The 24,330-nt window shown below is 48.9% G+C and overlaps 2 protein-coding genes across 3 annotated transcripts; one reads left to right on the top strand and one right to left on the bottom strand.

The window, feature by feature from the left end:
* The first annotated feature begins 6,469 nt into the window (after nt 1-6,469).
* LOC124518264 (small integral membrane protein 15-like) lies at nt 6,470-8,382 on the top strand. Its single transcript, XM_047088168.1, has one exon. It carries the CDS (start codon nt 7,281-7,283, stop codon nt 7,494-7,496), a length of 216 nt encoding a protein of 71 aa, XP_046944124.1. The 5' UTR covers nt 6,470-7,280; the 3' UTR covers nt 7,497-8,382.
* Nucleotides 8,383-15,786: 7,404 nt separating this feature from the next.
* Nucleotides 15,787-22,564, bottom strand: LRRC75B (leucine rich repeat containing 75B). 2 transcript variants are annotated; one of them, XM_047088233.1, is made up of 4 exons: nt 22,367-22,564; nt 19,631-19,759; nt 18,070-18,185; nt 15,787-16,555 (listed from the first exon to the last, which is right to left on the bottom strand). In XM_047088233.1, the coding sequence occupies exons 1-4, from the start codon at nt 22,541-22,543 to the stop codon at nt 16,030-16,032; spliced, it is 948 nt and encodes a 315-aa protein (XP_046944189.1). In that variant the 5' UTR covers nt 22,544-22,564; the 3' UTR covers nt 15,787-16,029. The 2 variants fall into 2 exon arrangements, with proteins under 2 accessions (XP_046944189.1, XP_046944190.1); XM_047088234.1 differs by lacking the exon at nt 19,631-19,759.
* Between the last annotated feature and the right edge of the window lie 1,766 nt (nt 22,565-24,330).

Raw genomic sequence — 24,330 nt, 5'->3', positions numbered from 1 at the left:
TTGTCAGGGGTTCAGTATAGGATGAGCTTCAGCAAAAGCTACTAAGAGGAAAAGGGACTGATTGCCCTTGCAGTGCACATTGCTCATGGGACACATCGTTTGAGTAATAAAAGAGGAAGAAGAAAATCCAGCACATCTGTTGACCAGGCATCAAGTAAGGATTTCCTTTTTCTTCTTTTTTTTTAAAGTTTGTGAGAGAGAGAGCGAGGGAGGAGCAGAGAGGGAGAATCCCAAGCAGGCTTCACACTGTCAGCACAGAGCCTGATGGGGGGCTCAATCCCATGAATCGTGAGATCACAACGTGAGTTGAAATCAAGAGTCGGTTGCTTAACCGAGTCACCCAGGCACCCCTCAAGTAGGGATTTTCTAACAAGCCTTGTCTTATAATTGTGGCACTACCATGATGTAACAGACCTTGTGTTATTCCTGTAATAAAAGAACTCCTAAGGAACAAGGTTCAGATTGTCGGTTAGATACTGCAGGTGCATAAATAAGGTTTCAGAGACCCATCCCCCAGAGCAGCCCCTGTGCCTCTTGCTTCAGCACCCCCAGCTCTTGTGACACATTTGGATGAAGTGTGCTGGTGGCCCTGTAGGCTGTGCTGCCTCAGCAGAGGGGCTCCTAGACTGGGGGCCATTTCAAATGAACTTAATGTGAATAGAGTTTAGAGTTCATTTGTTTTAGATTTGACCAAAAGTTAATGTGTCGTTTCTGGTAAGGAAAGAAACTCGTATGTGGAGTTGCATGTGGATAGAGCAGAATTTCTCTGAAGTGTTTGTAAGTGGAATTCTAGACATTGTGATACTACTACCCTGTATAAATTCCCTCTTCCCTGCTCGTGACCTTGGTTTGCAGGCATTGGTTTATTGGCTTATTATTAATGACCCTATTGAATTATTAATATAGTGAGTAAGAGCTGTAGATTTCATTATCAGTTTAGGGATCTTGTTAGGAAGATTCCAAGGCCCCACCCTTAGAGATTGCTGGCGAATTAGTCTGGAATAGGGCCCAGGAATCTGCATATTAAGCAATGCCCTTGCCAGGTAAATATGTTTCAGTAGATCTGAGACCACATTTTGATACCCTCGACTGGAATAGGTCAGTACGGTCACTACTTAAATTATACTTTTATAGGAAGACTTTAGTAACACATTATACTTAATTAACACTAATGAATTGCATCCTGGATCTGAAAAGCTGAGTGGATGTGGTTTACATTGGAAACCATGAAGGAATACCAGTGTTGCGTGATTCTGCATAGTAAAAACTAGCTGAAATTCTGTCTAGATCCTGAAAAAGTAAGGCAGTTCCATTTGTGGCTTTTTTTTTTTTTTTTTTTTTTTTTTTTTTTTGAGAGAGAGTGAGCGTCCCAAGCAGGCTCTGTACTGTCAGCATGGAGTGCCATGCGGGGCTTAAACCCACGAACTGCAAGATCATAACCTGAGCCAAAATCTAGTCAGACAACCCAACTGAGCTACCCAGGTTCCCCTGTGGTTTTGTTTTCACAATAAATCTGAAAAAAATACGTTAACAAAATATGTTTGTAAAACAGCTTTGTATTCCTGCATTTTAGGAAGAATATCAATTGTTTTGCATTGAAAGAGCAAAAAGTTTTGTGAGGTTTATTATCAAAAACAGCAGCCCTCTTATCCTATCTGCTCTTCCCCATTTTCCCTGCTTCACAGTATCTCCTTCAGCTGTTGGCTGATAAGTTTGTATTTGCCTCCATATCTCAAATATAAACATGTGCTTGGCTATTTACTGATGTTTCCATTTTAGGCATTATCTTTTGACTTCTTTCTCCCTCTTGCCCGCCATGCATGTACTCCCCATCATCCATCTCCCTGATAGAATTCTAGTTCAATCATATTAATTATTTGCATTACGACTGGGTATTTAAATTTTTTTTTTAACGTTTTATTTATTTTTGAGACAGAGAGAGACAGAGCATGAATGGGGGGAGGGGCAGAGAGAGAGGGAAACACAGAATCAGAAGCAGGCTCCAGCCTCTGAGCCATCAGCCCAGAGCCCAACACGGGGCTCGAACTCACGGACCGCGAGATCGTGACCTGAGTCAAAGTCGGACGCTTAACCGACTGAGTCACCCAGGCGCCCCGCGACTGGGTATTTAAATCACAGCTGAGCTACATAGTGAACTAGGTTACCTTCCCGCAGAACTTTCTTTTCCCTAGAATTAATAATCCTCTTGGATTTTTATTAGTTATTAGCTTAGTTTTCTGTCCACTTGTCACTAATTCAACCCCAGAGTTCTCTAAGGGCATGACACATCGTCTATTTTATCAATTTCTTGACCTGGTCCAATCTGAACTGGTTCTCCCTTGTGCCGAATATATTGCTGTCATTGTGAGCTCTCTCCTGCTGAATCCCATTTTCTGTGTAACCTCTTCCCCTTGGTTTAATACCCCATTTTGATAGAGTGCTTGCAGTAAAAGGGGTGCATGGGAAGTAGTTTGAAAGAATTGCATGCCTGAAAATGTCTCGTTCTCATACTTGATCAGTTTGGAATATATTTTCCTTTAGAATTTTGAAGGCATTATTACTTTTCACCTAGTGTTGCTGTTAGAAGAATCTGAAGCCATTCTGAGTTCTGAGAGTCTTTGTATATGACTCCTCCTCCATTTTGTCGCCAGGGTTCTGAAATTTCAGTGACAGGCCTTGGCAGAGGTCTGTTTTCATGCACTTGCCAGGCTGTTGTTGAGCCTTTCAGAATGGACTCTTAACCTTCACTCCTGGCATTACTGGGAAACTTTCTTGAATTATTTGTTAATGATTTCCTTTCCTTATTCTTCTGGTTTTTCTTTCTGGAATTCCTGTTCTTCAGGTATTGGATCTGGACCTATCTCTGTTTTTCTTATTTTTTCTGTCCTTACCACCCCCATTTTCTTGTCTTTTGATCTCCCCTAATGGAAGATTTCCAAGTTGATTCTCTGTTCCTTTTTTTTTTTTTTTTTTAATTAAGACCACATTCCATGGTTGCAGTATCTTATCTCTAAGGACTTTAATATACTTTGTTGAAGCTTTCATCGCCCTGCATGATGTTTTCTTCCCCCTTTTATTTTAAAATGTTTTATTTTTTGAGAAATAGAGCAAGCAGGGGAGTGGCAGAGAGAGGGGCACAGAGGATCTGAAGCAGGCTCTGCGCTGATAGGATGACAGCAGGAAGCCCGATGTGGGTTCAGATGTGGGGCTCAAATCCACGAACTGCAAGATCATGACCTGAGCTGAAGTCAAGACGCTCAACTCACTGAACCACCCAGGTGCCCCCTTTTTAAAACTTCTTGTCCTCTTTTTGTTTTGCTTTTAGTCTTTCGTGTTACAGACTTTCATTAGCTTCCTGGCAATCATTGGTAGTCTGCTTATATTTACAGGTGGGATAGTAAGAAGATGTGCTTGTAAGGTGAGCTGATGGAATTTTTGGTAAATCCCCAGCCAGTGTCCATCTTTAGGACTTTCCTCTTGGGCTCTGGTCAGGTTCCCCGGAGGAAACTTCCAGTCTCTTGTCAGGAGGCTTTACCTTGAACTGCTGACCTTGTGGGAGCTCAGTGAAGGAAGAGGGCTGGGGAGCTTCCGCATTCTATATGCCCAGAATTGGCATCCAGGTCAAGACTATTGTCTTCCAGATCTCTGGACAGGCTTCCTAGTCCAGAAATTTACACCCTCTAGAGAAAAAACTTCCAACTTTTTGCCAAGCTTGGGGAGGGACAGTCTCAAGATTGTGTGATGTCTGGATATTTAAGCACATTCTCTCTTAAAAAACATGTATTTTTTTTTTGAAAATATGTTACTCTAAAAGGGGAAACTTGGCAAGAGAAAGAAGATGCAGAACAAAAAATGATGTCAGAAAACTAGATCAAGATTTAAGGAATGGATTCTGGTTCTGACTACCTCCACTACCACTTCTCTCCAAGCCTCTGGTTTGTTATCTGTGCGAGGGGGAGGGTTTAAGATTCAGTTGGTGCATTGATACTATCTCAGCTTCTGTGTTCACCTGCTGGGTATTCCATAAGCTTAAAAAAATAAATAAACATGCAGTAATTTTTTTTCTGTCTCTGGCCAAATGGAGGTTAGTACCTGGATTTAGTCTTATGCCTGAAAATTAAACAAAACTCAAATACCAAAGGAAAGCAATCCCTAAGAGAGGAAAAAAAGATGGGCTTACAGCCTTGTGGGAGTTTCTGGGCACTGGAATAGGGAAGGGGAACTGAAGTGGACCCTGCTACCTGGGTTGAGGAATCTGAGCTAAGAGTTCAGAGAGGTTGAGGCAACTCATGTTCATGAGACAGAACACCAGAGAGAAGAAAGCTGTACAGAGAACCCAGGAGATCTGTAGAAGGGCTCTTTAGAGTACTCAGAATACTGATCAGCATGAGAATAGGAGGAAAGTAACCAAGGCCAGGGAAAGAACCATCAAAAAGGATTATAACAGTGCCAGGCATTACACAAGGCTGAGAATTGTTCCTGTTCCCATCGACCAGATAAAAAATTCACAGAATATTGGGTAGACCATTGTTTGAAAATATACCAAGGATTTTGTTTTAATCAGGTACAGTAAAGTGACAGACATGGAGATAACTGCCTTCAAAGAAGTTGATTACAATTCCCAAGAGAAGGGAGAGTGCCATGCCATTCAGGATCACATGAAGAAACCTCAGGGTGGGTCAGAGGGGCAGTAGGAGTGAGGGGAGAGCATGCCTCAGACCATTTATTGTGGTTTCCATGGGGCAAGGCAAGGTAGACAAGTTTGAGTAAGCTTAGAATCTGTTAATTCAAATAAAGTCAGAGGGTTCTTCGCTATAGGAACGGTCTCTAGTTGTCCATAACCTGGCCCTGGTGTGATTTAGGACAGGAAATACTGGTTTGGTGTGTGATAATTAGGTAAAAGGTGTTTGGAGTTGATTAGTAAATTTGTATACGAAAGGCATGCTCTGCAGGTAAATTGTTTACTGTCTAGGACCTAACCGACTCTGGGAGGGCAGTCTCTAGGATTAGTAAGGCCCCAAGAGTCAAAGGATCATAAAAACAAACTTAAAAGTATTAAAAAAAATGTTTAAACAAAATTAGAGGCACCTGGGTGGCTCAGTTGGTTAAGCGTCCAACTCTTGGTTTTGGCTCAGGTCATGATCTCACAGCTTGTGAGTTTGAGGCCCGCATCTGGCTCTGCACTGACCACTCAGAGCCTGGAGCCTACTTCAAATACTGTGCCTCCCACTTTCTCTGCCCCTCACCTGCTCCTGCTCTGTCTCTCTCAAAAATAAATAATTAAAAAAAAAAAAAAAAGATGTTTTCAGACCTACAAAGGCTGGGAACAAAATTCATCACGAGGAGACCTACTATACAAAATGTTAAAGGACATCCTTTGGGCATTAGGAAAATTATACCAGATGGAAATCTGTATCTACACAAAGGAGTAAAGATTGTTAATGGGGTTTGTAACATATGTAAAAGTAAAATTCATGACAATATTGGCAAAAAGGCCAAGAGGGGAGAAAGGAAAGCATACTATTGTAAGATTTTGTATATTAGAAGTGGTTTATTACTTGAAGGTACACTGATAATTTAAAGATATATAAACTTCAAGCAACTCTGAAAACAAAACAACACTCAAATGTCCATCAGCTGATGAACAGATAAACAAAATGGTACATCCATACAATGGAATATTATTTAACCATAAAAAGAAATGAATTACTCATACATGCTACAACATGGATGCATTTTGCAAACATGCAGAGTGAAAGAAGCCAGGCAAAAAAGGCCATGTATGATTTCATATATATGAAATTCAGTCCGGAATAGGCAAATTCATAGAGACAAAGCAGATCAGTGGTGCCAGAGACTGGGGAAGGGAGAATAGGGAGTGCCTGCTTAAGGGCTATGGGGTTTCTTTTGGGGGGGTAATGAAAACATTCTGCAATTAGTGACGATGGTTTCACAATATGGAGAATGTACTAAAAGCCACTGAATTGTACATTTTAAAATGGTGGGGCACCTGACTGGCTCAGTTGGTAGAGCATGCAACTCTTTATCTTGGGGTTGTGAGTTTGAGCCCCATGTTGGGTGTAGAGATTACTTAAAAATAAAATTTTAAAAAAATGGTTAAAATGGTTAATTTTATTTTATGTGAATGTTACCTCAATAAAAAAAAAAAAAAAAAAAAAAGAGGGATGCCTAGGTGGCTCAGTCCGTTAAGCATTCTGACTCTTGATTTGGGCTCAGGTCAATGGTTAAAATGGTTAATTTTATTTTATGTGGATGTTACCTCAATAAAAAAAAAAAAAAAAAAAAAAACCAGAGGGGCGCCTGGGTGGCTCAGTCCGATAAGCATTCTGACTCTTGATTTTGGCTTATGTCATGATCTCATGGTTTGTGAGCTCAAGCCCCAGTCTCAGCCCAGAGCCTACTGGGGATTCTCTCTCCCTCTCTCTCTACCCCTCCCCCATTCACGTGCATGTGCGCTCGATCTCAAAATAAATAAACTTAAAAAATAAAAGAGTTAAGCCAGTAGAGATTTATGATGGATTCATAAGTATTCTTTAAAAAAAGCCAGAAAAAGAGGAAGTGAGGAAAAAAGAACAGATGGGACAAATAGAAAATAAATAGCAAGATGATAGGCCATCAGTAATGGCCTACTGAGGGTTCCGAGCCCATGGTCCTGGCTGTGATGTAGGGGAGGCTGGTGGCAGCCACCACGGTGGTTTTGCCCTGTCCCCTGAAGAGGCAGCCATGGTGTGGGTGGACCAAGGTGTGGTGGAGGCTGGGGGGCAGGTGAACTTGGCCCCCGAGGCTGGTGGGGCCGGTAGGAAGGATGAATGAGCAAGGGGAAAAACAAGGATGGAGGAGACATGCTGATGGTGGTGAAATACCATTTGGAGCTGCGTGCATTTGGAAATTAAGGCTGGTGGACCCTTTACAGAAGGAAGAAGATACAGAACTTAAACCTTGTCTCACAAGTGTATGGTAGAGCTAAAGAAGACAAGCAAGGGTCATCTGAAATTGAAATCAGCTCACTAATCTCAAAGTTGGAGATCACTACTCAAGCACAAGACCTTTACAAAGATGGTTGGGGCACCTGGGTGTCTCTGTAGGTTAAACATCTGACTTTTGATTTCAGCTCAGGTCATGATCTCAAGTTTCATGGGTTGGAAATCTAAGCATGGAAGCTGCTTGAGATTCTCTCTCCCTCTCTCCCTGCTCCTCCCCTGCTTGTGCGCATTCTCTCTCTCTCAACATAAAGAAATAAACTTAAACAAACAAAAACTATGAAGATGGTTGATATAAAGGCCTGGGCTGAGTATGTTGTGGATTGGGCTGCAAAGGACCCGTATGGCTTCCTTACAACAGTTATTTTGGCCATTACACCGTTGTTTCTAGTAAATGCCATAGTGTCCCGGAAATTGGTCAAGATGATTGAGGCCAGGGAAAAGGACCAAAAGAAGAAACAAAAATGTCAAGAAAATATTGCAAAAGCTAAATAACTGAATAAGCACTTAAGGAATGAACAGGCTGTACAACCAGAGGTAAATCATTTGGAAAATTACGCAGTTTTGGAAGGACCCACTAAGGTTTCTTTTCTGTTTTTCATGACAGTAGTTTGTAGTAAAGTCTGAGGACATGGAAGAATCATGTTAGTTATGACTTCTACTGCAGCAACTTTTAGGCTTTGGTGTAGAAGTCTGTTGGTGGTTATTGTAAATTGGCATTTATTATGCTATAAATTCTTTATAACTGACTTAGTCATTTGCCATTTTGCAGTTTATGTACTGTAATGAAAGCATCCTGTGGAAAATGACCCTACATTATGAACTCTATTCAAATAATGGCTTAGAACAGGGTCCTGTTGTGGACGAAGGAAATTAAGAACTTAAAAATCAGAATTATCCTGATGTAGAAAGTGTGCTTTGGCTTTTAAGCCTTTTAAGACACATAGTATATTAATTATTATATCCTTTATCATTATCGCTTATTTCTTGGAATAGAATCATTTCTGGCTTTTTCAAAGCCAAATATTAACCAATGACTATTTCTGTGTTCTGCATTTTTCTCATTTTAGCCTTAGAGATAATTATCAGATATTCTGCATTTCTTAAAATCTAATTTTATAAAGAATTCTCATATTGACTATGAAGAAAACCACCTACCAGATATAACCATGTTTGTACTTATGAACACTGCCATTTTCTTAGAGATGTCTTGTTGAGTAGAATAACACTATGACTTAAACGCTTGCAGTAAAAATGCCAAACTTTGTGGTACCTTGGAACCAGTTTATTCTTTCTTGTGCTAAGTAGAAATGTGAAGTAGTTAAAATGTCTTATCAGATAATTTGCTGATTAAATAAATGCCACGTTTGTGTTTTTTCTATTCTTTGTCTTACCTTATTTAGTAGTGATGTTCTATACTTTTTGATCCAATAGATTCATGGTAAAAATTAAAATTTCAAATTTCTTGTTTGGAAGTCTTAAAAAGTAATAAGTCATATTTCTTAAGTGGTAAAGAAAGGTTTAACATTTGGAAAACCTATGTTCATCATACTAGTAATTGGGTGAAAAAGGTAAATTACGTCAAAATGAGAATGTGTTAAAATTAGCAATAAAGAGGGGCGCCTGGGTGGCGCAGTCGGTTAAGCGTCCGACTTCAGCCAGGTCACGATCTCGCAGTCCGTGAGTTCGAGCCCCGCGTCAGGCTCTGGGCTGATGGCTCAGAGCCTGGAGCCTGTTTCCGATTCTGTGTCTCCCTCTCTCTCTGCCCCTCCCCCGTTCATGCTCTGTCTCTCTCTGTCCCAAAAATAAAATAAAACGTTGAAAAAAAAAAATTAGCAATAAAGAGCTAAAGAATATTTCCTTCAGGTAACTAGTATAACTGGAACTTTTACTATTACACATGGCTTTTATAAGTGCATAGTCTAAGAATTTTATTTGCTGTCAGTATATAATAGCTTATTCACATTTTCCTCACCTCTGATAATGAATTATAAGTTACAAAAAAATTGTCCAACAGCTTTAATTTAAAAATAAAACTAGATATTGAAATAAATTTGATACTTTTTCATAAAGAAAAAAATAATGGCCTATCAATAACCACACTAACCATATCAATAATCACATTAAATGTAATTAGTAATCACATTTAGTAATCACATTAAATGTAAATGGTATAAACATTCCCATTTAAAAGCAGAGATTGTCAGATTTGATTTAAAATAGCAGTACCCAGGATGCCTGTGTGGCTCAGTTGGTTGAGCGTCTGACTCTTGATTTCAGCTCGGGTCATGATTCCCAGGGTCATGGGATCAAGCCCTGGGTCAGACTCTGCACTGAACATGCAGCCTGCTTAAGATTCTCTCTCTTTATCTCTCTCTCTTTCTCTCCCCAGCTCATGCTCTCTCTCTCTAAAAAATAAAAATAAAATAAAAATCTATGTATATAAAAAAATAAACAAAAATTTTAAAAAGCAAGACCCAACTGCGTGTACCTGTAAGAAACACACTTTATTTTTTTTTTGAAACACACTTTAAATATAAAGACACAAATGGTTAAAAGTAAAAGGATGGGAAAAGATAATACCCTTTCTAATAACTAATCAAAGGAAAGCTGGAGTAGCTATATCTATATTAATATTAGACAAATCGGTTTCAAAGCAAGAAATATGGGGGATAATGGTTATTTCACAATGATAATAAGGTCAGTTAGTCAAGGAACCATAATAATCTTAAACATTTATGCACCTAATAAAGCTTCAAAATACATGATGCAAAAAATTCAACAAGAAATAGACACATACAATTACAGTCGGGTTTCAATTCCCCTCTCAATAGTTGATAGCTGAAGTAGACAGAAAACCAGCAAGGATATAGTAGTCAACTTGATTTTGATTAATGTTTATTTTTTAATTTTTTAAATGTTTCTTTTATTTATTTTGAGGAGAGAGTACGAATGAGGGAGGGGCGAGAGAGAGGGAGAGAGAATCCCACACTCAGCTCAGAGCTTGATTTGGGGCTCAATCCCACGACTGCAAGACCATGACCCCAGCCAATATCGAGAGTCGGATGCTTAACCCACTGAGCCACCCAACACCACTGTTGGGTTAATCACCCACTGATTAACACTTAACAGAACCACCCAACAAAAGCAGAATTCTCAAGTGCACATTCTTCTCAAGTGCACACAGAACATTTACCAGAATTCAAAAGTCTTCGAAACCATGCTAACTACATTGTTTGACCACAACGAAATTAAAGTAGAAATTATTAACAGAAAGATCCTTGGAAAAATCTCTAAATATTTGAAAACAAAATAACACACAACCATGGATCAAAGAAGAAACCAAAAGAGAAATTAGTATTTTGAACTGACTTTTAAATGGAAACACTGAACATATCAGAAATTGTGGGATGCCACAAAAACAGAACTTGGTGGCAGGGGGAGGGGTGTGATTTATGGCATTAAACAAAAAAAGAGGGCATCTGGGTGGCTCGGTTGAATGTCCGATTTCAGTTTGGGTCACTATCTCATGGTTCAAGGGTTCAAGCCCACATCGGGCTTGCTGCTGTCATGCAGAGCCTGCTTTGGATCTTCTGTCCCCTCTCTATGCCCCTCTCCACTTGCTCTCTCTCTCTCTCAGAAAAATAAATAAATAAAACATTTTTAAAAAAGGTCTCAGATCAATTATCTTAGCTATATTAATACCAGACAAGAAGATTCATTTAAGAATCTAGAAAAGGAAGAGCCAATAAAATCTAAAGGAAGCATAAGAAAGGAAATAAAGATCAAAATGGATGTCAGTGAAACAGAAAACAGAAAAAAAACATAGAGAAAAGTCAATATAACCAAAAGATGATTCTTTAACAAGATCAATAAAATTGATAAACCTGTAGCCAGACTGATTAGGAAAGAAAAACAATAACAACAAAAAGACATGGGGGCGCCTGGGTGGCTCAGTCGGTTAAGCGTCTGACTTCAGCTCAGGTCATGATCTCGTGGTTCGTGAGTTCGAGTCCTGCATCGGGCTCTGTGCTGACAGCTCAGAGCCTGGAGCCTGCTTCAGATTCTGTGCCTCTCTCTCTGCCCCCCTCCCCTGCTTGTGCTCTGTCTCTCTCTGTCTCTCAAAAATAAACATTTACCAATCTCAGGAATGAGAGAGGTGACTACTGCAGATTCCACAGATATTGAAAGGAAATATTATGAAAAGTTTTATGCCAACAAATTTAACAACTTGGATGAAATGGACAAACTCCTTAAAAGACCCAACATACTAATGCTTACTCAAGATGTAACTAATTTGAATAGTCCTATTTTGGTTAAGGAAACTGGTATTGTAACTGGAAACCTTTTACAAAAAAACCTCAGGCCCATGTCCCTTCACTGAGGAATTCTACCAAAAATGTAAGAAAGAAATAATATCAATTCTCCACAAACTCTCCCTAAAAAAGTAGAGAAGGGAATAGTTTCTCAATTCATTCTATGAGCAGGGTACCAACATTACTCTAATAAGGAAAACCAGGCAGGCAATCATATTACAAGAAAAGAAAACCACACTGAGATACCACTACACAAGAGAAAAGGAAATATATGTTCATGCAAAACCTTGTACCTGAATATTCATAGCAGCCTCATTTGTTAGAACTAAAAACTGGAAGCCCAAATATCCATCGACAGGGGAATGAATGGTGGTACATGCATCCAGTAAAATACTACTCAACAATTAAGAGGAACTACTGATGTAGGCAACATCATGGAAGTCTCAAAATAATTATGCTGAGTGAAAGAAGTCGTATAAAAAAGAATACACCCCATATTCTTCCATGTATCTAAAACTGTAGGGGTACCTGGCTCAGTTGGAAGAGCAGTCGACTTTTGATCTCACGGTCATGAGTTCGAGCCCCATGTTGGGTGTAGAGATTACTAAAAGAATACATAAACTTAAAAAAAAAAAACCCTCTAGAAAATGCAAACTAATGTGAAAGGACAGCAAGCAGGTCAAGGCCCCCCCTGCTTAGGGAAGTGGGTGGACAAGGAGGGGCAGGAGGGATACATTACCAAGGGGCAAGGAAACTTTTGGAAATGACAGATATCTTTACTGTCTTGATTGTGGTGGTGGTTTCATGAAGTCAAAATATACTATAGTGTACACTATAAATTGTAACATTTGTTATGTCTATTATATTTCAATGGTACTACAATGAAGAATTATTTTAAAAAATGATACAATTTATTTTTTATTTTTTAATTTTTTTTTAAAGTTTATTCATTTTGAGAGAGGGAGAGTGGGGAAGGAGCAGAGAGAGAGGGAAAGAGAGAATCCCAAGCAAGCTCCTCACTGTTAGTGCTTTGCCCGATGCAGAGCTTGAACTCACAATGAGATCATGACCCGAGCTGACATCAAGAGCCGGACACTTAACTGACTGAGCCACCCAGGTGCTCCAAAAATGATACAATTTTTAAAAATTAAGGGGCGCCTGGGTGGCTCAGTTGGTTGGACGTCCGACTTCAGCTCAGGTCCTGATCTCGTGGTCCGTGAGTTCGAGCCCTATGTCGGGCTCTGTGCTGACAGCTCTGAGTTTGGAGCCTGCTTCAGGTTCTGTGTTTCCCTCTCTCTCTGCCCTTCCCCACTTGCACTCTGTCTCTTTCAAAAATAAACATTTAAAAAAATTGAAGGTGTGCCTGGTGGCTCAGTCAGTTAAGCGTCCAACTCTTGATTTCAGCTCAGGTCATGATCTCATAGTTTTTGAGTTCAAGCCCTGCACAGGTATGTTTTCTACATGTTTCCTTTTGATTCTCTTAACATCCTGGCAAGGCAGGTTTAGGTTTGAGGAGGCTGATGCCCAGAGAGGTGAAGGCAGCTGGAGTTGTCCCAGACTGTCTGATGTGGGCATGGATCCCGCACCCCTGAGTATGAGGCTGGGCTTCACTTGGTCTGATGAATACTTCTGAACCCACTCCCCATTTGTCCCTTTCAGTCCTGGAAGAGGGCAAAGCCTAGATCCTCACTGTTCCCCTCCCCCCTCCTCAATTTTGTATATGAGGCAACAGGCCCAGAGAGGTCCTGATTGGTCCTGCTTTAGGGGCAATGTGGCTGAGGGTCCCTCCCGCAGCAGGACGTCTGCCATCAGAGCGCTGTGATGGTCTCCTGTATCGAATGGTGTCTTTGGCAGAGGCTTGCTCAAGAGTTCCAGTGAATCCTCAGCCCCCAGGCTGGCTGTGGGATAGGCAGCATCAGGCAGGGGGTAGCATCACAGACAATGTGGGCCTCCCCCTCACATCCCGGCTCCTCCGGTTTCTAGCTCTTTGACTTTGGACAGATCACTTAACCTGTCCCTGTATCAGTTTACTCACTCATAAGTATGAAGAGCATTAACGAAACGTAAAGCCATCAGAACAATACTTTGCCAACAGAAAGGCTACAGAAGTGCCCTCCAAATAAATGCATGGCTTTGGCTTTAGTCCCAAAGGTTTGGGCTCCTGCCATTTCCATTCTGAGAGCCCTGGGTGGAGGCCCCACTGACGCTGAAGAGTGCCTGCCCTGTGCCCCCCACGTAGCAGGCACTTTCCAAACCTTATATCATGCTCTCTCCAACAGGGCAAGGGGAGACTTGATATACCTGGTTCCCAAGATGAAGGAATGGACCCTGAGAGGATACCACCAGTGGGTGACAGAGCCAGAACCAGGCTGAGTCTGTCTGCCTCCAAGACTGGGGCTGGGCAAGGCCTACCTGCTTCCTCTTGGGTCTGGAACTCGGGCTGGAGCCCGCCTGGCATGTCCTCTCTGCCCACCAAGCTTTGAGAGACACAAGCCCCCTCCTCTTGGAGTGTACCTGCCTGTAGAGTAGCCTCACTGGTGGCCGTGAGGCCCTGACATGAGGGCACGTGAAGGGGTTGTGGACACCTGCCTGGCAACAAAGCCAACCCTCTTCTCTTGAGCTGTTTTGTGCTCTAGCTCAGCTATTGCATTGCATGCCTCCGTCTGAGAGGCGGGGAGATTGAGACCAGCTGCCGCTGCCTGAATTCTCCCAGAGCTCGCCTAGTGACACCCGGCTCAGGTCCTCACACCATCCCGGTAGGAGTCTCTCCCAGCGGCAACGTTCAAGGTTTGTGGGCTGGATTTGGGCCAGTGGTGGGCAGGGAGTGAGGGGGGCAGGAGGGCCAGAGAGCTTGGCATTTCTCCAACAAGGAGTCACAGGAGAACACTGCTGCCTGCCTGTGATGGACTTACAAGCCTGCCCAGTGCAAGGCTGGCTTCCCTATCCTTCTCCAAGCTGGCCCCTTTCATCTCCCACCCCACTTTGCCTTGCTCTGGGGAGCCTGAGCCCCCTGTTCCAGCGTAAGAGCACAATGGGCAAGCCCGTGTCTTTAAAACAAGGAGGACTGACAGGGCCAGGACCCCAGGCTGGAGGGTTGAGAGCTGGAAGGTACTATGGACAGGCAGTCCTATTTACCCAAGGCAGGGAGAGAGGAGGCCCTGGCCAGGTCCCAACAGTAAGTCAGGAGCAGAGCTGGGCTGAACCTGGTGTTCTCCACACCCTTCTCACCACCTCCGGATAAAGGTTTCTCCAAAAGCAGCCAGACTGGCAGGGGCCTGCCCTTGGGGTGGGCAGCAGTAGAGAGGGAGCTCGTTTTCCTCCCCACCTCCTTCCTGGTCCTGGAACTCAGCACCTCCCTGTCCTCGCCCTTCTTGGTCATCTCCTTTCTCACTCAAGGGGCTGTTGCGTATCTAGCCAGCCTGGAATCCGTGCTGACTCATGGTACCCTGTGGGCCCCACTGCGGAGGAGGGTTAGCTGGTGGGCCCGGGAGAGTCCTACCTTCTCTTTGGCCCAGAGGGCTTTTCTCTGTCTCCAGGTCTCTCCTCATCTGTGAGGATCCCCACTGCCCCAGACCTGACCTGGCTCTGCATGGGAGACTTAGGCTGCTGTCTTCCCCACTCTGGGCCTCAGTTTCCCCCCCAAACATGTTCAAATTCCTTCCTTGTCTTTGCCCTGTCCAACTCCTAGTTGGGCTGTACTCCAGCTCTCCGCACAAGGCTGTGAGGCTGACCATAGCTTTAGGCTTCTCATCCAGAGCCTGCCCTGATGGTGCTTGTGGGGAGGGAAGATAGCCCCTTTCTGGGAGCAGACTACCCCTGGGAAGCCCTCAGAATGCTCCACCCCAAGTCCCCTGCTGCTGGATGTACCCACCCCCACGTTCTGCATGCTTTCTTGGAGTCCCCCAGAGGGGAGGACTGTGCACACGGGCCTCCAGGGCCTGGAGGGAACACACAAGCCCTTTGTCTCTGGTCTAAGGTATCTCCTAACCCCATGGAGTTCCCCACTGACTCAGTACAGGGAGCCTGGGGGGAGGGGGGTCCTAGGGGTGGTGGGCAGCACTTGTCCATCTGTGGGAGATGAACCTTGCCTCCTGTCAGCATAGTCTTGTCCTCAGACCAAGGGGCCCTCCCTGGTGGGGAGGTCAGCATCCTGGGCTCAGGCCCAAGATTGCTGTGGGGCTCCATTCTGAGCTTTGCCCCTCTGTGCCCTCCCAACTGCTCCTCTCCAAGCCCCACCCAGATGTGAAGGCGAGGTCCCTGGAGGCCTCCCCTAACTCCCCAGCCCACAGATGGACCTGACCCCTACACCTTGGTGTCTTCTCAGGGAGTAATACTGGGGTAAGTCAGTGAGAGCTTGGTCCCTCCCTTTCAGGTGTGCAGTGTCCCTGAGTCTTTGGCCACCCTTTCCCCACCCCAGAAGCAAGCTGGCGCTCAGTGGCCCTGAGGTCCATGGTGCAGAAAGGCTGAGGCAGAGGGGGGCATCTCTGTTTACTGTGGGATCGGCACAGCAGGTTCTGGGCCCTCCTGCTGAGGGAAGTCTGAGACTCCATCCTGGGCTGACCATCTAGCCTCTAGTGAACCCATTCTCCTTCCATCCCCTTAATCCCAGGCTGAGTATTTACACTGGATTTCTGGGGACCTAGAAGGCCTCCATCATCCCCCATCCCATGTGCCACTGGCAGTCAGGTAGCAGCAGCCAGGGTGGTGGCAGGTCACCTCGTGCAGCAGGCCTGGGGCTCCGACCCTGGCTCGGCAGCTGCAGAGCCCCAGGTGGAGGCAGCAGAGGTGGCCCTGGCCTCACTACCCTCAGGCTCGAGGTCCAGGCCCTCATAGATGGTGGGGAGTGAGGTGCGCTGGCTCAGCCGCCGGCGTAGGCCGACCAGCAGGGGCTGGGGCAAGGAGGCCACGTCCACATTGTTGCCCAGGTCTACCCAGGCCAGCGCGGGGAACTTGGTGGAGTCCTTGACGGCCTCAGTGAGCTCACGGGCAGTGGCCCTCGTCAGCCTGTTGCCGTTGAGCAGGAGCTGGGTGAGGCGGGGCAGCGTCCAGAGGCTGGGTAGCAGCAGGCGCAGAAGCTCATCGCTGAGCCCCGTGAAACTCAGGTCCAGCACCGTGAGCCCGGCTCCCTGGTTTCCCAGGTAGCGCACAATGTGCTGCACATCCCGCGCCGACAGTGGAATCCCCGACAGGTTCACGGTCTCCCCAGCCAGCTGAGTCACCTGGAGGCTGCTCTTGAGGCTGTGGAAAGGTTGCAGGCAAAGATGGACTGAGCAAGGGTCCATGGCCAAGGCAGGTCCTTACTGGCTGTAGAAAATGACCCATTGGGGCAGCCCTCAGTGGTGGCGGGGCCTGGGCCCTACAATCAGGCCAAGCTGGGATCAAACTGCTACTTTCTACGTGGGTGGCCATGGACAATTCTTGGAACCTCTCTGAGCCTCAGTTTCTCCTTTGGTGACAAGAGGGCCTGGCTGTTGTGAGGAATAAATATACATGTTAAGGTTCCATGAGCTGTTATTATTATAAAAACCTCCTGTGTGCCTGCATCACCACACCTGTTGTACCTACTGTCTCACTTATTTTTATGCCAACCTAATTGAGTAAGAATGATTATCCCATTCTGCAGAGGAGCAAATGATGCTCATAGAGGTGATAGGACTCTTTTTATGCTCGCACACCACTAAGAGGGTACTGGGTCTTCAAATTAAGGTGCTCTGACTCCTGCCCTCACCTTTTTTCCCATGCCTCCTCTAAGGTTAATCCTTAGAGGGGTAAAGATAGACATTCCTATGAGGGTGATAGGGTATCCGGCTGTCCCCCCAGTCTTGAGGGCTAGAGAGGGGACAGGCCCAGGGTAGAAAAAGGGGAGGTGTTGGGAGGTGTGGAGGTGGGCAGGTGGAAGGTGAAGGGCGGTGAAGGGTTCCCTGTGTTCTAAGCTAGAAAAGAAATTTAGAGACTGAGGAGGGTCCTCCACCACCCCTCGAACCTCCCTCTAGGTCTCTCCTGTCATTTGAACATGGACCACTAGGCAGATGGGCAGTGGGACCACCTTCAGGGCCCTTAACCACCACGGCAGGAAACAACCTCATGGGCCCCGGGCTCATCATGGACCACCAGGCTCAAGGAGGGGAAGGGTGGCAGAGGTGCGGCAGGGAGCAAGCAGGGGAGAGCACCAGCGCTGTGGTTCTAGGTCCCTCGACCTGGATGTCCGCAGCAGGTAACTAGGCTGAGTCTGGCCACAAAATGGTGATGGAGTGACTGGGAAGGGGACCCCATGGCAGAGCAGGCTACTAGGCTCACTGCGGAGGCCTCGGCTTCAGGCTGCCTGGCAAAGGCTTTTCAAAGAGCTGTAGGAACATGAGGGCAGAGTGTGGCCTCAGGCAAGCCATTTTGCCTCTCCCAACCTCAGTTTCCTTCCGTATAAAATGGGAATCATGACCCAGAATCTGCCTCCCTCACAGCCTGTGTGAGGATTCAGCTGACGCCTGCTACGCCTGCTGGGGTTATCTTGGTCCGGGTATGGTCCAGGCCCTGTGATAGGCCAGGGATTGAGAGGTGAGCGAAAAGCAGGAGGCAGGTCACACAGAGGGTGCAGTTTGGCTTGGGGGCATTCCACAGCTGTGATGCAGACAAGGGTGAGGGGGTCACATGGTGGGGTTTCAGGCACCAGCCTCTTGCTGAGCTGCTTCTCCATGTCAGCCTAGGAAGGGACCCTAAGGGGCCACGAGGCAGGGCTGTGGCTGGGTTCCCCTTACCAGCTCTGGGTCTTCCTCTGGAGCAGGCTGGATCCTCGCTGCCGCTTGGAGTGAGGGGTGAGGTGGTAGATGAGCTGTCGGCAGATCTTGTCCGAGGACTTCCAGAGCTCATAGTCCTGTAAGGAGGCAGTGTTGTCAGGATGAGGCCGAGCCCCTCCCATGCCCCTCTGGGCCTTTGGGATCCAAGTGTGTGCTCCGGCACATGATTCATCATGGATCACTGAGCTGCCCACTAGCCTCCCCCTCCCACCCCCCACCCTGGCTGTGGCCTGGCACAGAGCCAGGGGAGGCTGCCCATTGGGAGCTGGACAGGCTGGTCTGAGGCCCACAGTGCCTGGCGGGAGGATGCCTAGACAATGGGGCCTTGTTCCCTGTCCTCAGGTCCAAGGCCAGTGTCTCGGGCTATCAGCCGGCTCCCTGCCCACCCTCAGCGCTCCGGGGGGACTCGCCACAGGGGGAGGCAGGACCAGACCCCTCCAGGGAGCCCTGCTCCACTGACGCCACCCCCAGGGAATAGGAACAAGCCAGGTCAGCATGCTCTTCTTCCTCTCACTCTCCAAAACTAGACCGTGCCCGTGGGGCCTGGGTCTGGCTGCCAGGGCTGGGAGGGTCAATGTGTTATATCACCACCACCCGGCTCTCTTCTGGTCCTGAGTGGGCCCTCGTAGAGACCTAGCTTGGGGCGGAAAAACAGGGATGCTCTGCTTTCCACAAAGCTGGCACTGAGCACGCTCCACTACCCAGCACATTCTTTATCCTGTCCCTCTGTTAACAGAGCGTACACACAGTGGCAGCAAGCTCTGGCAGTCACTATGATAGCCCTAGGCTAGCCTCAGAATCCTTGGGGATGCCTGCATATAGATGTAGGAGTTCAGAGCTGGCAGGGCCCATAGTGGGCACTCTTGTTTTGCACAGGGATTCACTGGGCCTAAGGGATGGGGGCTGGTGGCTGTGTCAGGAGCGCAGGACCTTCAGTGCTTGTGGCAGGATGTAGAGTGGGGTTGGGAGCAGATGTGGTGGCATGGGAGGAGGGGTGATGGAGGCTGCCAGTGGCAGACGCCAATTCAACATGAGGAAGGATTTGCTTATGGTTCACACTGCTATGGGAAGCAGTGAGCATTCATCCCCAAGTGTATCCATACAGGATGGGGACATGTGGACAGGGGTTCCAGCCTATGGTGGCTCTCTTCTGGCCCCAGGAATGCAGAGGCTTGGAGTTTGATTCCATCAGTGGATTTGTCAGAACATTCTATGTCCCACAGCATCCCCGTAAGACTTCCTGCCTGCGTCCCTGGTCCTGGCACACAGTGCTGCCACTCAGGAAGTAGGCCTACGCAACACACAGCTTTTCAGGTGTAGGAAAGCATAGATCACCTGTGTTCCAGGTGCTTGCCAGCCTAATACACTGAAACTGCCATCAGGTCCCAGAGAGGGACATTGACCTGGTTAAGGCCTCAAAGCAAGCCAGTTGAGGACCGAGGCTCCTAGCCCCCAGCCCTGGGCATTCCTGGCCCCTGTCAGCCACATGGCCCAGCCTGAGGTCCATGCCTACTGGCCTCACCGTCTTGGGGCACTGCAGGTCACGGGCCAGGTTCACGAGCAGGTCATGGGAGATAGGGTCCACCAGATTGAGGAAGGCCACATTCCTATAGAGGATGTCGGTGAGGAGGGTCCCCTCGAGGCCCAGGTCCTGTGAGTGGTGAGGAGAATTGAGTGAGCCAGAAGTTGGGCTCTCCTTTTCCAGGCCCCCATCCAAGCTAGCCTCTCACATCCATTCCCCTCTGTCTGTCTCCTTCCCTGAGGCTTGCTGGAGTCTCTTCCCAGGTAGTGATGACCCAACTGTCCAGGAACACGTGGACCCTTTGGATGGGGAGAGTGCCAGTACATCCAGGGCATCAGGGAGGTGATAAGTAGGTTCCAAAACCCTTAGACTGGTTCCCTGGAGGCGAAACATGGTACTGTGACACCTACCTCCTCTGGGGTTGGGCTTGTCTGGAGGGTTCTTTGGGGGATCCTCTGATGACCCCCAAATGCTGCTGTCCTCCAGCATTCTCTTTGAGCCCTTTGCCTCTTCTACCTATTTCCAAGCTCTCCTGAGTTGTGGCCACAACAAATGTTGGCTGACAGGTCCAGATCCCTTTTGTGGGGATGGACCTCTCTTTCAGCTCAGATGTCCCAAAGGCAGCTTAGATTGGGTGTGTTCATCTCCTGCCCTGAAACTGGCCTTGCCTCATATGACCCAGCTCAGTAAAGGGCGTCACCATCCCCATCTCCCCAGCGCTTGGGCAGGAGCCCAGAACCACCCCACCCTCTTCCCTCACCCCTCTCTGCCTAGCTTTCCCTCCCCACTGCTCAAAGAGGTGCAGGCCTCTCTCCCTAACAGCCTCCTCCTGGGCCCCTTGGCCTCCCAACACCTGTCTAGTCCCACCCTTGAGCTGCCAGAGCCAGATCCATGAACACACACCTAAGCTTGACCCTTAACCCCTTTGGTGGAGACCAAATTCTCTTGACGTTGTATGACATTAGAGACTCATGCACAGCCTGGCATTCCCACCCTCCCCAACCCACCAGCCTCCTTGTCCAGGTTCCACGTCTCCCATCTCTCATAGAGACCTCACCATTGGGCCCCTGGTCTACCCATGCATTCCTGCCTTTAGTCCTTGGGCTTCTCTTCTTGTTATTCCCATAGGCCTGGTGAGTCCCTGAACATCTTTTCAGAGCAACCATACTGACAAGCCGATGGGGCAGGCATAGCCAGGAGGGGCCTTCAGACCCCTGGGCCCTCCTCAAGCCAGAGGGACAGGTTCTGTGCATAAGCCCCCTGTGCACAGGATTCTAGGCCACGTGGGAATGCCATGACTGCAGAGTCCCTGTGGATTATGGGGCAGACCCCTGGGCCAGGAATCCTGACCTGAGACACAAGGGGGCAATTTAGCTGGTTTCCCAGGTTAAAAAAAAAAAAAAAAAAAAAAAAATGTCCTGCTGGTGCTTTAGGGTCCAGATGCCATCCCAAAGATCTGTGCCTCTGGATGGTCTAGCTGATTTGGTGCTGCTTTGCTGTTTGCATTTTAAACATCATTCAAGTCACAAATGCCAGCTAGGGAGGACCTAGAAGAGAGGGCTAGCTGGTAAGCCTGGGCTGACCCAGACAGGGCCCCAGACTACAGCCACAGCCCGCCTTCTGCTGGTCTGGACAGCTCCTCTTAAAGGGCCAGCCCCACCTTTCCAGCCCACTGGGCCCAGAGAAAGGAAACCCAGTGCAGCAGGAGTGAGGCTGGGAGACTAGAAGCTTCTGTCATGACTGTCCCCTAACTTGCTCTGTGGCTCTAGGCTCACCACTGTTCTCCAAGCCTCAGTTTCCCATCTCTAATCATCCACCCGCAGGCCAAACACCTGCATGGCTAATTTCAGATTGCAGTACAGGGCAGCTGCGGTGGCAGTTGCTGCGGGAAATGGGGATGTGGCCAGAGAGGGAAGTGGTTTGCCAGTGGTGATGCTGGGACCAGAACCCACTTCTCCTAGGGCACCCCAGGCTGGCTCAGGTACCCGGTGTGTGTGGGACCAGGGGTGCCCACGCCCAGCTCTCACCCTGTCCAGATGTGGTGTTGTGATGCACAGATGCCAGGTGTATGTACTCAATGAGTGTGAGCTGCCTGTTAGGATGGGTGATGTGAGTTGTAGCTCTGTCTGGGCTGCCATAGTGTCATGGTGAGGTTGCACGGCTGACCAGCTGGGCTACCAGTTCCCAGGTCCTCTCTCCAGGGTCCTATGCAGTGCCTTCCCCCCGCCCCCGCCCCCACCATGGAGGAGCCGGGAGCTGCCCTCTTCCCATTCATTGCCCCTCAGTACAAGATGTCGCCCCCCTCCCACCATCCCCTTGCCATTCCTTTCCTGCCAAGGCATGAATCTGTGTTCTTAGCTCCGGGCTTGGGGGCACCCTCAACACACACACAACTGAACTCTCAAACCCCAGAAAGGTGGACACCGTCGCGGCCCTCTCTTCCACGCTCACACCACCCCACCCCACCCCACCCCACCCCCGGAGCCTCACTCGTCCTCACTCTAGCCGATTGCTTTCCCTCCCTCGCCCTCTCGCCCAGACAGGACTCCCAGCCTCCTCAGCCAGTCGTATGCTCCCCTCGGAACCCTCCCGGCCCGTGCGCCCGTCCGGGGCCAGCCCTGCCTCACGTGCCCGGGGCCAACTCCGCAGCACCTCCCGGCCCCTTCCAGGCCCGCAGCCTGCAGCTCTGGCCCCTCCCCGGCCTCCAGCCCCGGGCCGACCCGCTCCTTCTCTCGCCTGGCGCAGGAGGCGCAGCAGCTGCCGCGCGCGCTCCGGCCGCCGCTCGCGGAGCGTGGACTGGATCTCGCGGAGCCAGCGCACCCGGCGCTCATAGGGCGCGGGCCCGCACCCCGCCGCCGCCCCGGCTTCCGAGGCCGCCTCGGGTCCGGTCCGCCGGCCCAGCCGCGCCCCCATGGCCGCTGCGCTGCCGGCGCGGAGCGGGAGGCAGTCCGGTCGTCGGCGCCCCGCCTCCGGCCCCAACCCCCCGCCCCGCCCCGCCCGGCCCGGGCTGCATTGGGTGGGGAGCGCAGGGTCCGAGGTTGCGCGCCCGGGCGGGGCCGCAGCGGAGGAGGAGGGCGGGGTTGCTGCTGGGGCCCCCAGAGCTCCCAAACTCTCGGTTTGGGAGGTCTGGCCCGTGGAGTCCCGGGCCCGCGCTAGACCGGGCTCTGGAGCTCTGTCGTCTGGGCCTGGAGTCGTTTGGGGAGGCACTGAGCAGGGGCCGGGCGAGGTGGCGCTTGGCTAGTGGCCTCCATGCTGACTGTGGAGCAGTTGCTTTGGTGGTGCAGAGCACTGGACTCCGAGTCGGGGAGGGGTGTGTGTGGGGCGGGGCGGGGGGGGGGAATTCCCTTGCCAGCCTTAGGCAGTGCCATCACCTGCCTCCTGGAATTTCCCAGCCATTGGACAATCGTAGTATCTGACCTGTCCACCTGTGTAGACATTCCTGCATTGACAAATATTTACTGCCCCTCCCTGCCTAACTGGGGGAGGCCTGGGCAGGCTGGGTGAAGCAGGCTGGGCTCCCTTTGGCCCAGGCCTGGGAGACAAACAGGATGAAGAGTCCTGGTTAAACCCCTAAACCTAGCTCTGGGCAGGCTGGAAGCAGGCCAGCTGTATCTGCCCCAGGCTTCAGTCTTCCAGCTTGACAGGGACGGGGAGGCAGTGTGAGGAGGGGAAGCCCTGGCTCCTGCATGGATCAGGTTTGGGCTAGGGACCCACCCAGCTCTAGGGGCCTACTTGGGGGCCTGCTGCCTCCTGGAGGCTCCCCTCCCAGCTCTGGGCCCTCATACTCCCTGGGTAGGGGACATTTGGAGCAGGAGGGCTCTAGACACCCAATTCCCACAGCAGAGTGTGTGTCCAGCCTGTGAGGACAGTGTGCCTGGGCACAGGTTCAGGAGGGGTGAGCACAGACGGGGTGTGCGTGGGGTGAGGGGTGGCCATCTGAGGGCACATGGTAAGTGAAGGTAGAGTCAGACTTCTCTTTTGGGTTAACTATTGCCCCCCAGGAGTGTGTTTGGGGACAGGGTGCTGGGATCTGTGGTCCCCTGAAGCTGAACCCCTGATACAGGACAGAGGACAACTTAGTATCCTTGTCACTTGATCATTCACTGAACCCCAACCCCTGTTGCTGCCTGCTTGGGCTCCCCCATTGGGACTGGTCCTGGGGCTTTTCTATCCTGGGCTCCCTTCTCCTCTGCCATCTGCCAGCTGGACCCAGCAGCCTCCACTACTCCCCCTCTGTAGCCAGTATTGTCCTGGGGCCACCTTGGCACCACAGGTTTCCTCCCTGGCAAACCTGCATGACCATTTGGCCTGCCTCCCTCCAGAGCCCAGGCGCTTTCGCTGACCTGACGTGGTGGTGTTGGGGCCAGAGATTTAAGCAGCAGCCTCATTGCTCCAGGGACCTCTCAGACCCCTTGTCCAGACTGGCAGCCTGGTAAGAACCCCCTCCCTCTCCTCATATACACTCGGGGCTGGAGCCAGAGCTGGGATGTCTCCCAAATCCTGACCTTATCCTTCCAGAGGCTGAGCCAGGCCTGGACATTGTCCCCTCAAACATGAGAAGGCCGAGCCAGGGCAGGGGTATGGGGCAGGGGAGAGAGAGGGCTGAGTTTGGTTGTCACAGAGGGGGCAACCCAGGCAGTGGCACAGGAGGATGCCCAGAGTTAGAGTCCTGTGGAAAGCAGAGAACTGCCCCTCAGCCC

This window comes from Lynx rufus, unplaced genomic scaffold (assembly GCF_022079265.1).
Source record: "Lynx rufus isolate CCGP_SWC_20201006 ecotype Redwood Valley unplaced genomic scaffold, mLynRuf1.p SCAF_24, whole genome shotgun sequence".
Lineage (NCBI taxonomy): Eukaryota > Metazoa > Chordata > Mammalia > Carnivora > Felidae > Lynx > Lynx rufus.
The sequence above is the reverse complement of the archived record's forward strand: the minus strand, read 5'-3'. Positions and strand labels throughout refer to the sequence as shown.

Bases quoted from the DNA above. Each gene is read 5' to 3' on its own strand.
- LRRC75B (XM_047088233.1), bottom strand. From the start codon at position 22,543: ATGGGGGCGCGGCTGGGCCGGCGGACCGGACCCGAGGCGGCCTCGGAA. The intron at 19,760-22,366 runs GCGAGAGAAGGA...CACCACTCACAG, and splicing joins TGCTGCGCCTCCTGCGCCAG to GACCTGGGCCTCGAGGGGAC. The intron at 18,186-19,630 runs GTGAGGCCAGTA...GCCTCCTTACAG, and splicing joins ACCTGCAGTGCCCCAAGACG to GACTATGAGCTCTGGAAGTC.
- LOC124518264 (XM_047088168.1), top strand. From the start codon at position 7,281: ATGAAGATGGTTGATATAAAGGCCTGGGCTGAGTATGTTGTGGATTGG.